The sequence below is a fragment of the Alosa alosa genome, chromosome 13 (genome assembly GCF_017589495.1).
Source record: "Alosa alosa isolate M-15738 ecotype Scorff River chromosome 13, AALO_Geno_1.1, whole genome shotgun sequence".
Classification (NCBI taxonomy): domain Eukaryota; kingdom Metazoa; phylum Chordata; class Actinopteri; order Clupeiformes; family Clupeidae; genus Alosa; species Alosa alosa.
In genome coordinates this window covers 19,498,901-19,514,086 of record NC_063201.1, presented here as the reverse complement: position 1 = coordinate 19,514,086, position 15,186 = coordinate 19,498,901, and the positions used below count along the sequence as shown (strand labels likewise).

The window sequence follows — 15,186 nt, the reverse complement described above, 5'->3', positions numbered from 1 at the left end:
ACACACAAACACACACACACACACACACACACACACACACACACACACACACACACACACACACACACACACACACACACATCCACACAGTCACACACACATGCATGATGGGAGAAACTGGCGCTAATTAACTGAGCGAAAACTCAACTCAAGCAGCGTCACATTGGAGGAGACATTCTCGTTGAACTGACTGAACTGATTCAAGCTAAAATGCATATGAGCGAAAAGCTCCCTAGCAAGCAACCACAACCCAAGTTATAGCATCTTAAATGACAGCCCACGGCACGAATTAGCAGTGTCGACATTGCCGGCTGCGTGTTTGCTTTATTGATGACTTGTCTACATTTTTTAAAATACAAGTAACAGTCTGTCTACAGATCTGCTTCTACAGCATGATGAACAGCAGTGGATTTACACCGCAAAATGAGGAAACCACCAAGAGACTGTCGGCTGACTGTTCATGTAATTGAGGATTCAGGGTCAGATCATTGGGTTCTTGACTCAAAGACCACACGTATAAAAGGCCCAGTCTAATCACCTTCATTACCTAGGCCGGGCAACGTCTCGACAGGTTTCTCGGAATAGCTCTGGCCTCACTCGTCACGCTCGTCACACTTGTCAACCCCCTCATTTGCCCCATTGCATAAGCCCAGGGCGGGCACAAGGACTAGTAGGAGGTATGCAAGGGTATGCATTACTAATTACCAGCTGGGCAGGATGACAAAGGAAGTCCACCTGCGGACACACCTTTGGCCAGCTCTGCTTCCGCACTACAGGCTTGTGTCAGAAACCTCAGTCTGGGTTTGGAGGTCGGGCCACAGTTCAGAGGTTGAACAAGAGACCATGGATTGCATTTTGGTTTTGGGGGTTTTGACTTATAAATAGAAGCAGCCTACTCGGTGGTGAACCACGAAGCCTTGATAATGGTGAGGTCCTGAGCATGCCATTGTTCACTTGAGGTAAAAAAAAAACACATCAGTTTGTTTGGAACAGGACATTCTGTACAAAGTTGTTTTTCTATCAACTCAGTGACACTCTGATAACCAAGTTAAAACACATACACAACATCAAGAGGGGGTGTGATTTTGTCCAAAGCTATGAACAACTACAGCATCTGCCATTGTCTGAGCAAGACAACCCTAGAAAATGTATCATTTAAAACCCCATGTACAAATACTCTAGCACCGAAATCACTGTCCACTTTAATATAGTGTGTTATCAATCTTTCAAAGCATCCTCTATTTCATTTCAAACTACAAGGTTGCTCTCATATACCTCACTTGTCAACCACACACACTCCTGCATCACAACAGGGCTGAATCAAACTCCAGCTCCTGACAACTGAGTCACTGGTCAACCTAACACAATAACCAGCCTATGTCAATAATTAGGTTTCTTCGGCTAAACCTCTTAACATTATGATACAGAATAATGAGAAATGGAACATCAGAAAGCGACAAGACAGCTGGTGGTGTTGTGTTTTTCTTCAGTAAAAGCTTGAGGGTGTCTGCTGCACCTTACGGCACTAATGTTGTCTGAAGTGAGGTTGGCACAATGCAGCCCACTCACCACAGGGAGACACGGCCTAATAGTCTTCAGCAGGTCACCCATGTCTTGGCAGATATGGGCTTTCAGACACCCATTAGTTAGTGAAACAAAGCCTACTTTTCCTGTGAAGCATTAAGGGTTTTTAGCATCCATCTCACCCTTCAGTATTTTCATTACATGGGGTTGGTTTTGGGGGGTTCGATGAGGTTGTCCGTAAAGATTAGTCTGTAATGGACTCAAGGTCCTCCATGAAGAGGAAGTGTCTTTCAGCCTGGTCGCCTTAATGACACAGAGCATGACACAAGGTGATGATGACAAAAGAAAGGAAGCGTCAGTTTTCCCATCTCTCGCTTAATGGAAATACTCTGGCTGTAAATGTGGTCCTCTATCCCTCCCTATACACTCTGGGTACTGGAGCAACAATTAGCCTGATGTTTCACTGAAAATCTTCTGGGGGAAAATACAGAATGCTGGCCAAGGGAAAAAACTGGAACAGCCTTCAATACAGCAACAAAGGTTGTCAATGAAATACAACAAACTTAGAGTGTCTGGAAGAAATACTAAAGTTAGATACAGTGTGTTCAGATGTCTGAAAACTGCTAGAGAACATGGGTAAAAATGAGTAGTGGAGAGGGGAGAAACATGAGTCCTGACTCTCAGATCTGAGATCCTATGATCACACATGGTGGGGAAAACTCCACTTTAGTTTCCCCCACCGACAGACATGGAGAGAATGGAGTGGTGGAAATAAAAAGAAAAGAAAAACTGCTGAGATGGAACCGTCATAAGGCTCCGCGCAACAAGTGAAGTGGTGCAGATGGCACACAATGAAATCCAGAGAGGGTTTAACTACAGAGAAGTCTGCCGAGCGAGACACGCTGTTGTGGGACTCAGCAGCAGTTGGTTCGGGCTTTCTCTCGGAGAGAGAGTAATGAGGCCTGCTTCTAAATGCGAATTCCCAGCCTTAATACTCACACCCATGCATGTAATGAATTTTCAGCCTAAACGTGCGATTTATTAAATATTTCTGACGCCGTTAATCTTTCGTAAGAGGTCTCTGTTTCTTTATAATAGGACAACAGACATCCAGCCATGCTCATCAAGCGCATTATGCCTCGCGATTTTATGAGAATGTATTTAAGGGCAAATAATAGCAAGTCTGGGAGGAGGTGCGATGCTGGCAGAAATTCAACGTGGGTTAAACTAGGCAAGTGAGGGGCGGGCACGGGAGCTTAAGAAGCGGGAGGACGCTCCGCCGGAGACGGCTGATATGAACCGGCGTGTTTCAACAAAACACGCACGTTATTACTTTCAGTGACCTTATGTCTAGTAAGACTGTAATGCACATAGGTTCGCGATACGTGTCTGAAGACATGGCTAGAGGTGTGCACCCCCTTCTTAACATATATGCATGCAGCTTTCCATCCTCTCTCATCATGACCAAGCTCACACGTTCCACGCTGACAGAGACAATACACACGCACACACACATACACCGACCCATGCCTACGCTAGTAATTTGACACGTACATGAATGATAAAGTGTGAATGAGTTACTTCGGGGATCACAAACCATGATGGGCTGTACTGACAGCGGCAGCTGTACAAATCATGGAGCGTTATAACATCAACAAAACCTGGTCGTTGTCTGTGGGGAGATGCCATAGAAGCCACGGAGGACTTTGACTCGAGTATTACCCAGTGGTCAAACTGCTACAATGTAAATTACTCTAGATTTCGTGCAGGTGCACTCCACGTTGACCTGTATCTTACCTTCCAACCAGCTGAGCTGTTACTGTCGCCTTTATCTTTGAAATATGGGACGTAACGGACCATCCAGTCGTAGATCTGAGACAACGTGAGTCTTTTATCCGTTGTACTCTCGATAGCTCGGGTAATGAGGTCCGCGTAAGACTGATTGCCCCATGCGTTTCGCCGGGACGATTTCGCCTTGCGGAGCTGGCCGGCAGCGTCGAGAGCGGCTCCTGCCATGCAGGGGAGGGCTGGTGCGGCAGGGGCCGAGGCCCCCGCTGAGTGTTTCATATTGGAGGGCGCAACACCCCTTTTCCCCGCTCTACAAGAAGGCACGCTATCCGGTTCCACCTTTATGGTATTGAGCGGCAGACCTCCGTTAACCTCCGGTCCGGGGAAATCTTCAGGACACGGCAATGGCCAGGTGCATGAGCGAGGTCGGCTCTGTGGTTCGAAATCAGAATCGATTTCAACCTGATGCGTCTCCAATTCATCGTCCTCCATCATCATCATTAATCCAAAAATATAATTCGTTTAGTCAAAGAAATCCTTAAGATCTAAACGTATACTTTCACCACCTCACGGCCAAACGCGTTGTCCGTCAGATGGTATATCTTAATAAGGAAAGGAGAGAGTATAGCAGAAAAGCCGGCAGTGGTAAAGAGGAACCATCACAACGTCGTCCGTAACGCAATGTGTAAAGAAAATAAAAGCATCAATGAACAGCACAGTTCCTCTGCCATTTTACACTAGAATAGGCGAGCCAGTTGGAGAGCGTTGATTTAAATCCATCTCCAATCACAGCGTGCGCAAGGTAATATCGGTCTACCGGGGCTCTTTCCAGCGTTAGGTAGATTGCTTTCTTTAATTAAACCGGTTGCAGCAACAGATGATATTTCCTCCTTTGAGCGAAATTCCTGAAGAAAAAAATCAATCTTGAATGTTGAAAGGAGAGCCAGGAGGTAGACTGTAAGTTCAACAGTCGTCGCAAATAAAAGCGCACAATTCTCTTTAGTTAGGAGCTCTTGTATTTTATCAACGGAGGTCGCGCGCAAGCTCCTCGTGCGTTGAGTTGCGACCTAGAACTGATGCTTCCCCACCACGCGCTTGTCTTGTTTAGAGCTTCGGATGCAGTCACAATCAGCGCGAGCGTCTAGTCTTGAGCAGCAGTCGATTCATGCGCTACATTTATCTACGTAAATTCAGTCTCTGATAATCATTACTTTGCGCATGAAGGCGACTCCATATCGTAGAAGAGTTCAGTAAGTATGTGTAAGCTCCGGTAACTGTGTAGTGCTTTGGAGATAACGCCCTCAGGAGCAGGTGGCAAAAGGGAGGGTAGAGGGGGTACCGACACTCTTTAACTATTCCATTAAAACTTAGAGAGGTCTTTCTGAGGTGTATTCAGCCAGCACGAAGCAAGGCGCGTCTCAGGCAATGCATGATCTTCTTTTAAACAGTGAAATAGTATATGTTCCTTCATGAAAAGTCTGTTCTAATGTTGCTTTTAGGTGTGGCTAATTAACTAAATATAACAATGACTACAAAGTGAATCCATAAGGTTAAGCAAAATCAACGTGATTCTAGGTCATGGGAGCCATGGGGCAAGAAAAGTGATTCAGTAACTTTTTGTTCTAAAATCGCCCATTTTAAGCGCGTTACGTATTCTCAAGTGTGAGAAAATAGCATGTTTTACGCACGGCAAATTCTCCAAATCCACAGGAAGACATCTTAGTCCATAAGTCCATGTCAATAGCCTACAAGGTTCACTTGAACGCGTCTGTGGAACTTTGATGATGCTGTTTGCCGCCACTATTAAACAGATTTAGATGAGATTATCAGAGATTAGATAACCCCGGAATTTGATCCGATATGTGGGGATTTGAGTTTTGAAAAAATATGATGAATTATCTCTGTAGCCAAGTATGTGCAGGTCGCATTGGTGTGGGGAACACTCCACACACAGGTTGAGGATGACGGTCACTGCGACAGCTTCATTGACCTGTGCGTAATTCTGGCATTGAATTCATTGACCGACGGGATTCCACCCACGCAGTGAGCGATGGCGCCGCCTCCTGATAAAAGTCAATTTAACGAGGGCGGGTGGGGAATTCTGTAGTCAAGCACTAGGTCCTAGTGGTTGGGGTCACTATAACAGCATCACGCCACGAGAAGACTGTTCACATTTCTAGTCGATGCATACACTTGACCACTATCTTTCAGGTAGACTATGTAGTCCACTTCAACGCCCCTGCTGAGTGTTAATGTTCGGCAAGTATGGTGTAAGGGAGGAGGTTCCGGAGTAGATTGAGAAGGAGCGGGGTTAATGGCTAACACGAAACACATGGGTTAGTGGTTTTGGAAAATGCCGTCGTGCAAGCTGAAACAAGTACACAGGATGCTTTGCATCTTACGGAATCAAAACAAACTGGTAAACAGTCAGAGTTTAGGTGCCGTGGGGAAGGATTATTTAAGATTTCATATTTTGTCCATCTAACTTGCATGTTGTCAACGTCTAGGTAATGAATGGATTGTGATAGTGCAGTATGGAATGCCAATGCCATTACTCATTCATATAGTTATTTACAGATCAACTCACACATACATATTTATATTTTCACAGGTGCTTTATCTCTTTGAAGACAGTTTAGAATGCAAAGTGATATAAAAACTAGAGAAGTTATAAACCATATCCTAACTGAACCCACGCAAGCAGTAATGGCAATCAGTCAACCATAATATACTGTGTTACACTCTGCAGACACAATGACTCTGAATATTAAGTTTCCATAACAATCCACAACTTTCCGAACTCTCCTGACCTTTCTCTTTTTGCTGCCCACCAGTCTGACATTTGATTTATATTGTCAAGGGATAGTTGCAATCTAGATCTGATTTCTGGTGGAGAAATTATGATCCATATCCCATTTAAATGAAGACCTACGCCTAATGTTTTCACTACTGTTTTACTGCTACACTGTTTTTCATGCTATATTAGCACACATGATCAATGGTCAGGCTTCTGATACAATACTGAATGAATGAATGGCTATAACCCTATACCTCAACCTGTTCTTGCACTGAAATAGTTTTTTATTTTACCTTGTCTACATTACACTTTAATCTCCTATTTGTCTATATTATTTATGCTGGTCTCTAGACCTTACTCTTGCACTGTTGCACTGTTGGACTAATGTTGGACTACTTTTTGCACCTCCACCATGACACTCACTCTCTTGAGCACCTTGCCAGGCACACATAACTAAGGACTATGGTTGGACCACTGTTTGCACCTTCACCATGACACTCACTCCCTTTAGCACCTCACCAGTCCTGGCCCTGTCACTACAAGCGTCTTATGCTTGATCACCCTCAAGCACATTGGACTTTCTTAATTTAACTTATATAGTGTATGTAGTATTTAGTTTTGTTAGTTTTCTTATCTGTCTTATCTTCTACTGTCTTTATTGTACAGTGGAGTTTAGTTATATGTTGATACTTATGTTTACCATTTCTGCTGTAAGTGCATGTTGTGTGTTATTTCTGTATGCTACTGAGACCCTTGAATTTCCCCTTGAGGATCAATAAAGGATCTATCTATCATCTATCTATCTATCTACACATGAAGAGTTCAGATGCAAAACCCTCTAAATCCGTCTGACCACTTTTCTTTCAAATGAGCATTTAAATTCAGGCTCCTATAGGTTTTTGCCTATAAATCGATATTTCATACCAGGAAGATAGTGGTATTTAGTGGGTTTAGAAGTTAAATTATTTGATTAGCGTAAACTATGTGTGGAGAGCATCCCCTCACCATCTTTATCTCATTTTTGACATAGGTGGCATTTAGAGGCTTTTGCATCTGAACCCTTCACATGTACTATGGTCATAGCATGCCAAAGGTCACTCCCCTGGCTCCCAGAAAGGGCCTGTTGAGCAAACACTGGGTATCATTGTCTCTAGCTCAGGGATGGCCTGAGTGCAAGGCACAATAGCCGGAGACATTCCAAGGGTGACATAAGCCACCACAATCCCAATCCGCCAAACACGTCCACATACAAGCATGAATATCTCCTCCCCAGTCTCCGCCCAGCACACCCACCATTTGGGCACAGTGGAGTCGTTGCACAACACACCCACGGCATGCTCACAGGCGTGTGAGTGTGTGTATGTGTGTGTGTGTGTATGTATGTGTGTGTGTGTGTGTGTGTGTGTGTGTGTGTGTGTGTGTGTGTGTGTGTGTGTGTGTATGTGTATGTGTGTGTCACAGTGAAGACTGGCTTGAGAGGCAGCACACGCCAAATGCAGACGAGCAGCAAGGTGGACAGGTGAGTCACAGCGAGATCACCTGAGATTATATTCTGAGCACACACAAAAAACCACACACACACGCACACATCTTCAGTCCCTCAGTAAAAACCTTGCTGAAGAAAGAAGAATAACCATTTGGAGATTTGCAGGGTATCAACTCTGAAAGCCTTGTGAAACCTATGCTACGCCATACAATCCTGTTTCTAAACCCCAAAAGAAGCACGCCGACACGTGGCACTAATTACTGGGGAAAAAATGTGCAACTGGCCTTATGAATATTGCAATATCAGACAAACAAAGTCTACCAGCCCCTTAACACTGGTGTGGTTTTAACTGCAGTTTACAAGCACTGTGCTGGAGCGAGCTCTGAACTGCTTTTCAACGAGGCATTTCTCTATAACTCTGTTATTAAAAGGCACTACATGGTAATAAGTGCAGTCACACAACAAGACACACCCTTAAAATGACAGCAGGAGGGCACAGAAGGAGAGGGTAAGGGGAGGGTGGCGCTCACACACGACAAACAGAATTAGCTTTGGCCATAGCTCAAATGATGAGTGTGTTTTTTTTTGTAATGTGGTGATTTTGTGTTCGTGAATTTGTGACAGATTCTGTCTATGTGAGTGTGTTTGTCTTGTGCGTAAATTTGTGTGTGAGAATGAATGTGTGTGTGTGTGTGTGAGAGAGAGAGAGAGAGAGAGAGAGAGGTTTGTGGTTGGTGGTTATGTGTGTCAGAGCTTGATTGTGTGTGTGTGGGGTGTGTATGTGTGTGTGTGTGTTACAGAGAGAAAAAGAGATAGAGAAAGAAAGACTGATTTTGTGTGTAAGAGTTTTTGTGTGTGTGTGTGTGTGTGTGTGTGTTACAGAGAGAGAAAGAGATAAAGAGACTGATTTTGTATGTACGAGTGTTTGTGTGTGTGTGTGTGTGTGTGTGTGTGTGTGTGTGTGTATGCCCCTTCAGGCAGAGAGCTTCACACGGTCCTCCATTCCAGACATTCCAGAGGCAGGAGGGCTGGCGCAGAGTCCTTTTGTGGCTGATCCCAGAACAGAGTGTTCCACGCCACCGCCAGCAGCCACACTGCTACCTGGCCAACAAGAGCTGGCAGGAGCAAGAGCATCTGCCTCCACTGAGGCTGGTCAGAAGGCCAACGAGGGGAGAGGAGCAGAGGGAGGAGAGGGACTTTTTAAAAAAAAATAAGCCACTATGGAATTTCATTGACGTCTCAGATGGAAGTCATTCCCTGCTTCCCTCTATTCAGTCTTGGCTTCACAAACAAGAGTCAACCTCCCCTCTCCAGCTCAGTCTGGTCTGCATCAGTAGGTTACATAAGTGTGTGTGTGTGTGTGTGTGTTTATGCGTCTGAAAATGTGTACGTGCTCTCCGTCGGGGTGACTGGAACAGGCAAGAGGTCAGTGTCACTGCTGAATCTCACTCGTTCGCTTCCTCTCTCTCTCTCTCTCTTTTCTACTCCTTCATTACTCTATCCTTTTTTTTTCTAAGTGTAGGCTACCCATGGCCAATGACACATCAAGGAGATGGCGCGACTCCAAGAGCTGGGGAATGTGCTGGAGAATAGGTGAGGCAGGATTTCACCCCTCGCTGGCACGTGCCCAGCCTGTCCTGGCCGCTCTCTGGAGCACTTCCTACCCCGGCGAGAGTGGACTCATCATGCCAAAGACGCTGCCTGCCACTCAGCGTCTTCATCTCCAGACGGAAGAACACTCTGAGATGAAGTTGTAAGAGCAAAGGCCTGAGGCTGTTTTGTGTGTGTGTGTGTGTGTGTGTGTGTGTTTGGTGGGGTTGGGAGGGTGGTGGCAAATTTGGAAGTTGGGAGGTAACTGCCTTCTTCTGCATGAGCCACTGAAGACTGAGGAGAGTGACAAGGGCCCTTTTAACTAATATGATCTGACACAAGACTCTAATCCTATTTTCGAGTTAAACAGTAACAGGCTGATTAGACTTGGGCTGACAGGAGAGGCAGTTTGGAGAGATACTGTTCATTAGATTCATTGTTTGTGTGTGTGTGTGTGTGTGTGTGTGTGTGTGTGTGTGTGTGTTTGTGTCTAAGTTAGTTTTATTAGTTTGTTTGTTTTATACCCAGGGTTGCAACACTAATGATGGCCCCCAAACTTTCGGCTCACAGAGATTGATTCGTCTGGATAAGAGCATCCACCAAAGTGAAGCGGATGACACATGAGCCCCCCCTTAAGACAGCAGAAAAACAACACCATCGCAACATTGAAGACACTCAATGCGACATAAAAGGAATAAATAGCAGAGTGCGATGAAAGTCAGTGGGAGAGAGTGAGGACAGATGCATTTGGGTTCTGGAGACACACCTAAGCCCCATGCCCAACTGCTAGTTATGCTAGGTAGGGTTCACTCATACACAACACCCACCCGTAACAAAGATAGTAATTATTATGATGTTATTAAAATTATTAAAAACTAAACCTATATGACCGCCGCGTAAGCGAAGTGGCGGTCATATAGGTTTAGTTTTTAATTTATTTATTTATTTAATTCAGTAATTTTGTGTCAATGATTCCCGGGCCACTGAAAGACCGGGCTGCACGAAATTTGATGGGCATGTAGCCCCACAAGGATAACACGGAACAATTGTTTTTCGTATTGATCCACCGTCCAATGTGGATAGAGCGGACCTAGTTTTCTGTGAATATCTCGAGAAATGTAGGGCCTAGGAGGACCATTTCTTTTTTGTTTGTTCTCATTTGTGGAATAGCGCCACCTAGTTAAAATTTAAAAAGCAAAAAGTGAGGCATGTAATCTCAGGTATCTTTGGCTGACGTGTTCAGAACTACACAAAATTGACGTGTAGGATCATTATGACACCCTCTGAATGCATGCCAAGTTTCATGGAATTCCGTTCATGGGGGGCCATATCAGCTACACTCACACACGACACACCCACACACATAAACACACACGCACAAACGCACGCATACACACACACACACACACAGTGTACATGCACATGCACACACACAGGCACACATACACTCACACACACACACAGGCACACACACTAGTTTAACTCAAGAGTGTAAACCCTCCTGAAACTCTCTACAGGGCTCTTCTATTAAGTGATTTACCTCCACAGGGCTCTTCTATTAAGTGATTTACCGCATTCTCTGCGCTATGATACTCAGGTTTATCACTAAACCATGTACTTGGAATGCCCCACTGGGACATGCATGAAATAAATCATGTCCAGTGTTTGTCTAGGGGTAACCTATTGTCCATACACTCTTTCAGTACATTACTCTTCCATCCTAATCATTGAAAACTCGTGATCTGTGAAACATATTACAAAAAAGGAAAGGAAGGTCCTGACCTGTCAAAGATCAGCTCTACCTGCGAGAGAAAGCCTGAAATCAAACGTGCGCCTGATTAAGCACAGACACCTTGTCGTAGGTCTTGATGACACCACAGGTAGACTAGTGGTGACAGGTGGCACTAGCAGAAAACAAAATCCTCCTCGCCTCCGCTCCAATCACATCATGCGTGACCTTCCGGAAGCATCTCTGACACACAGGCAGGTGAATTCAGTGTGACAGCCACATACACACACACCACCCCTCTTATGTACATGGACACACACACACACTTCACCACCACATCTCAGGTAACCAACGTCACATCTGCCTCAAGCAAGTCCAAGTGTATCACTACAACAATCAATGGCTTTGAGCATTCATCCACACACAAACAGGCTCACACACATACGCACACTTACAGACACACAAGATGCAAGAGAGCAATTTAATGATCTCCATCTCCTGTTAAGATGAGTGGTCACGCTTCTCAGAGGCACGCGCATAGATAAATGGTTCCATACATTATGCAATGAGGGAGGGATAGAGAGCATGTGAGAGAGAGAGAGAGAGAGCAGCTGGAGAGGAGGTGAATGCACCACCTCAGGACTGATGGCCTTCTCCAGCAGGCCTGCCTCTGGCATCGGAGCTAATGGCCAAATGGCACTAATGAAAGGCAGGAAATCAGAAGCGCCGCAGAAACAAGGAGAAGAAAAGAGAGAAAGAAAAAGAGAGAGAGAGGGAAATCAAGGGAGGGAAATGCTCTGCTCTTTTGTTGGTGAGAGCAGAGAAGGGAGCATTCTCAGGTATATGTACCATTAAGCAATTGAGGAGAGTAATTAGGAGATGAGAGAGTGGGGTGGGGGGAGGACTTGTGCATAGCTTATGCCTAATGATTGCCATGGCAACCGGAGTGTGCACGCACATAGAACAGACGTATACACTGTGGGTGTTTGACCCAAGGAAGATTACACTACAGTAAAGAAAGGAGTAAGAGCTCCTCCTAGTGGAGAAAGTGACATGTGACATGCACTTGAGTCCTCAATTGCATTGAGGATGGTCTCAAAAAGCAAGCTCTTGATCGCCTACCACAGCCTGTACCAGTTTAATCAGACAACATAAATATTTTGAAAATAGTAGTAGTAATAGTGAAAGTATTAAAGCTGTAAACATTTGTTGTAGTTTTCAAAGGTGTCATTTCAAAGGAAAGCTTTTTTCCTCTTCCTTGCCTGTAATGGTCACAGAGCATGGGCAAACTAGAACAGAGTATTTTTTTTACCACATGCTCTCATTTATTACACGGCGTCCCCTGTAGACATTGGATCCCCATAGTAATCTGATAGGCCGTTTATACGAGAACGATTGCGAAGGAAGACGACAAAATATTTTATCATAAGTGCCTTTCGTTTACACGGGCGACCCTAATCGGGCTTGAAGACGACAAATCTGAAGACTCCTTCCAGAGTGTAGAGTTTTGAAGACTAATTCGGTTGCGTCTCCGCCTAAACGGCTAAACCAAAGATCCTTGATTACCTCTCTGGCTAAACTGTCAAATTAGAATGTCTGCGTGTGACGTACCGGGGTTCTATCACACCAGCACCCAGCGGTCTGGAATGCATATCCAATCGAATATTACCTACTCTTGCGTATTCATATAAACCCCTGAGAATGCTCATCTAAACGCAAATAAAAAAATGAAGACGAGACGCCACTTCTGCGTCTTCTCTTTTCATCGTCACCGTATAAACGTAGCCTGAATCAATAAGATGGAGCCATAGCAATTAGCAATCTAACTGGATGATGCAGAAAGATGTTGGCCAATCAGAGCAAAGCCAATTATGTACATAGATTTTAAAAATACAAACTAAAATCTCAACCACAAAATCGATTTTCTTTTCCCATAGAGTTTTTTCAGAGCACGCTAGGACATCATGAGAAAAAAAAACGAGCCACGACATTATAAAAAAATACAAAAAGCATCTATGACCTAAGGGAAGGGCAGACTTTACAAAAGCATGTAAGGTAATGTTATCAAATAAATGAAAAGTGTATGGCATGACTTCTCTAAGCAAATAGACAATAATGAAACAATGGGATGAAGATCATTATTATTTATTAACCCTAACTATGCTTAGGGCAACACGAACGCCCGCTTGTCTCTGATGTCATACACAGTCTCTCACTCATTGTCATGATCATATGTCAAAGATGTGATGTTAAAAAGTGGAAAAAGACATTAGTCAGTTAGGACACCGTGTGTGTGTGTGTGTAGGTGCTGAGAGAGTGTGCAACCGGACAAAGGCTCCCTGTGCCTGTGGACGATGCTGTTTATGCTGTCTCTGAAAACATCAGTCTGCCATTAAATCTGGGCATGTTGCAGACAACCAACACAGACCAACAAACAGTTGAGATCCCCATCATCACTCCTTTACAGCAGTAGGAGAGTCATCTAGTCCCGTCCGCCCCCCAAGAGAGCCAATTCCTGGGCCTCCATTATCACTGAGCTGCCCCGTGAGTCCTCCCTCACGTGTGCTTCTTGGGGTCGATCTTCTCCAGGTGGACCAGGGGCTTGAGCTGCTCGGCGAAGGCGCGCATGTCCTCGGACACAGTGTCCTGCCCGGCGGGCGCCAGCACGCTGAGCTCCACCAGCGACGACAGCGACAACTGCTCCGTGTTCTCCGTGTTGCCCGGCACCAGCACCCGCGACAGCTTGCTCACCACCACCTTCATGGTGCCCTTGCGGAACACGTGGCCCTTGGCCACGAACTCGTGGTCCATGCGGAAGCCCATCTCGTTGAGGAAGTCGGGCAGGCTGTGCGAGGCCGCCACGTCCACGCAGTTGCGCACCAGCGCGTGCCGGCTCTTGTCGCCCACCTCGGGCTGACCCAGGTAGCGCAGATGCCAAGGGGCGGCCGGGTGCGAGAGGGACCGGCGGGCCCGGAGCAGGAAGGGTTGGCCCTGTTGGCCCTTCAGCAAGTACACCAGCTCGTGGTCGGCGAACGTCTCGGGCTCGATGTTGTCGCACAAGCCACGCAGCCTATGCAGCAGACTGTCCAGAGCCTGGTCCAAAACACTACCTGTGGGGGAGCACGAGAGGGTAGGCAAGGCAAAGATTATACTTTTAAACCAAATGTACTGATAACATCACTTTTTGCTACATAGCTAACACTTTACAAACACAAAATGTTTCTGTCCGAAGTTTCATGGGTAGCCTTTAAACTGGACCTTTAGGCTACACACTTGAAAGTAGAGAGACAATATTTACCCTGCAGCAGATATTCCATCATGTTGATCGCACCGCCCGTCACGGGCATAACAGTCACAGGCGGTGCCTCCATTGCTTCTCAACGTGAACTTGAAGTCTAATGAAATTTAAGATAGCGTTAGACAGATAACTAAGACCTTCGGCAGATCGGCTACAGTTACCGGAGTTATGATGTAAGAATATTAACGCCTGCAAATGCAAATGCCACAAAATTGCCTTAGTTCTATCTGGGTTGCATTTTGTGCATGTAACATTAGCTGTCGCTAACTTGCTAGTGCATTATTTATTTTACTTATAATTTAACTTATCTGCGCAAACAATGAAGGCGACAACTATTTTGATGCAAATGTGTTAAGTGTAAAAAGAACTGCGACACATTCACATCCAAATAGTCTAACAGAAAACTGGCCTGTTAAGAGGTTTCTTGGAGTACGCTGGCCCCCAAATCAAATGTAGCTTTCCGATTTGACAGCGTTATCCCCGGATCTCCCAGCTACCAGAGGCCGTGGTTAAACGGGCCAGGCTCTATTTTGCTTGCGGCTAACACTTACTCGATGTGTCCTAATACCTTAAATTTCAGTTACTACGAATATATACTACTATTCAGACTTAATGACAGGAATTACTTATTTTTAAGATATGACAACTCACACAATCCAGGCACGTATCCTCTTGTTCACGGCGTTGTGTTGTATTCGGCGCCTCTTTACTGCGCGAAGTGTGCGCATGTCCTTGTGAGTCACATGTTGGAACATCTGCAGTCGAGCTGTTCGGCATCTTCTCTACAGTTGAAATCTCAGAGGAGCTTAGTGGTAAAACTACGGTCAACTGCTGATGATGCAAAAATTAAATTAGTGCAATATTTTGTGTTTAGTCCCTGCTGGGGAAAAAACAGCTAGAAACCAGCTTATAATGGTAGCTGGTTTTAGCTGGTCTTTGCTGTATTGCTTCCAGCTCTTGCTGGTCTTTGCTGG

The 15,186-nt window shown here is 45.2% G+C and overlaps 2 protein-coding genes across 2 annotated transcripts in view; both read right to left on the bottom strand.

Moving 5' to 3' along the window:
• LOC125306620 (forkhead box protein O6-like) overlaps positions 1-4,392 on the bottom strand; it is a 47,053-nt gene extending 42,661 nt beyond the window's left edge. The window contains exon 1 of the mRNA XM_048262086.1: positions 3,322-4,392. Within this exon, the coding sequence (XP_048118043.1) occupies positions 3,322-3,813 (492 nt within the window). The 5' untranslated portion in view covers positions 3,814-4,392. The remainder of the gene's footprint in view (positions 1-3,321) is intronic.
• An 8,071-nt stretch (positions 4,393-12,463) lies between these two features.
• med18 (mediator of RNA polymerase II transcription, subunit 18 homolog (yeast)) lies at positions 12,464-14,970 on the bottom strand. The gene is made up of 3 exons (XM_048261166.1): positions 14,864-14,970; positions 14,213-14,309; positions 12,464-14,024 (listed from the first exon to the last, which is right to left on the bottom strand). Exons 2-3 carry the CDS (start codon positions 14,283-14,285, stop codon positions 13,471-13,473), a joined length of 627 nt encoding a protein of 208 aa, XP_048117123.1. The 5' UTR covers positions 14,286-14,309; positions 14,864-14,970; the 3' UTR covers positions 12,464-13,470.
• Positions 14,971-15,186: the final 216 nt, after the last annotated feature.

Excerpts from the sequence above, each read along its gene's own strand:
- med18 (XM_048261166.1), bottom strand. The coding sequence starts at position 14,285 with ATGGAGGCACCGCCTGTGACTGTTATGCCCGTGACGGGCGGTGCGATC. Across the intron at positions 14,025-14,212 it reads GATGGAATATCTGCTGCAGG|GTAGTGTTTTGGACCAGGCT; the intron begins GTAAATATTGTC and ends GCTCCCCCACAG.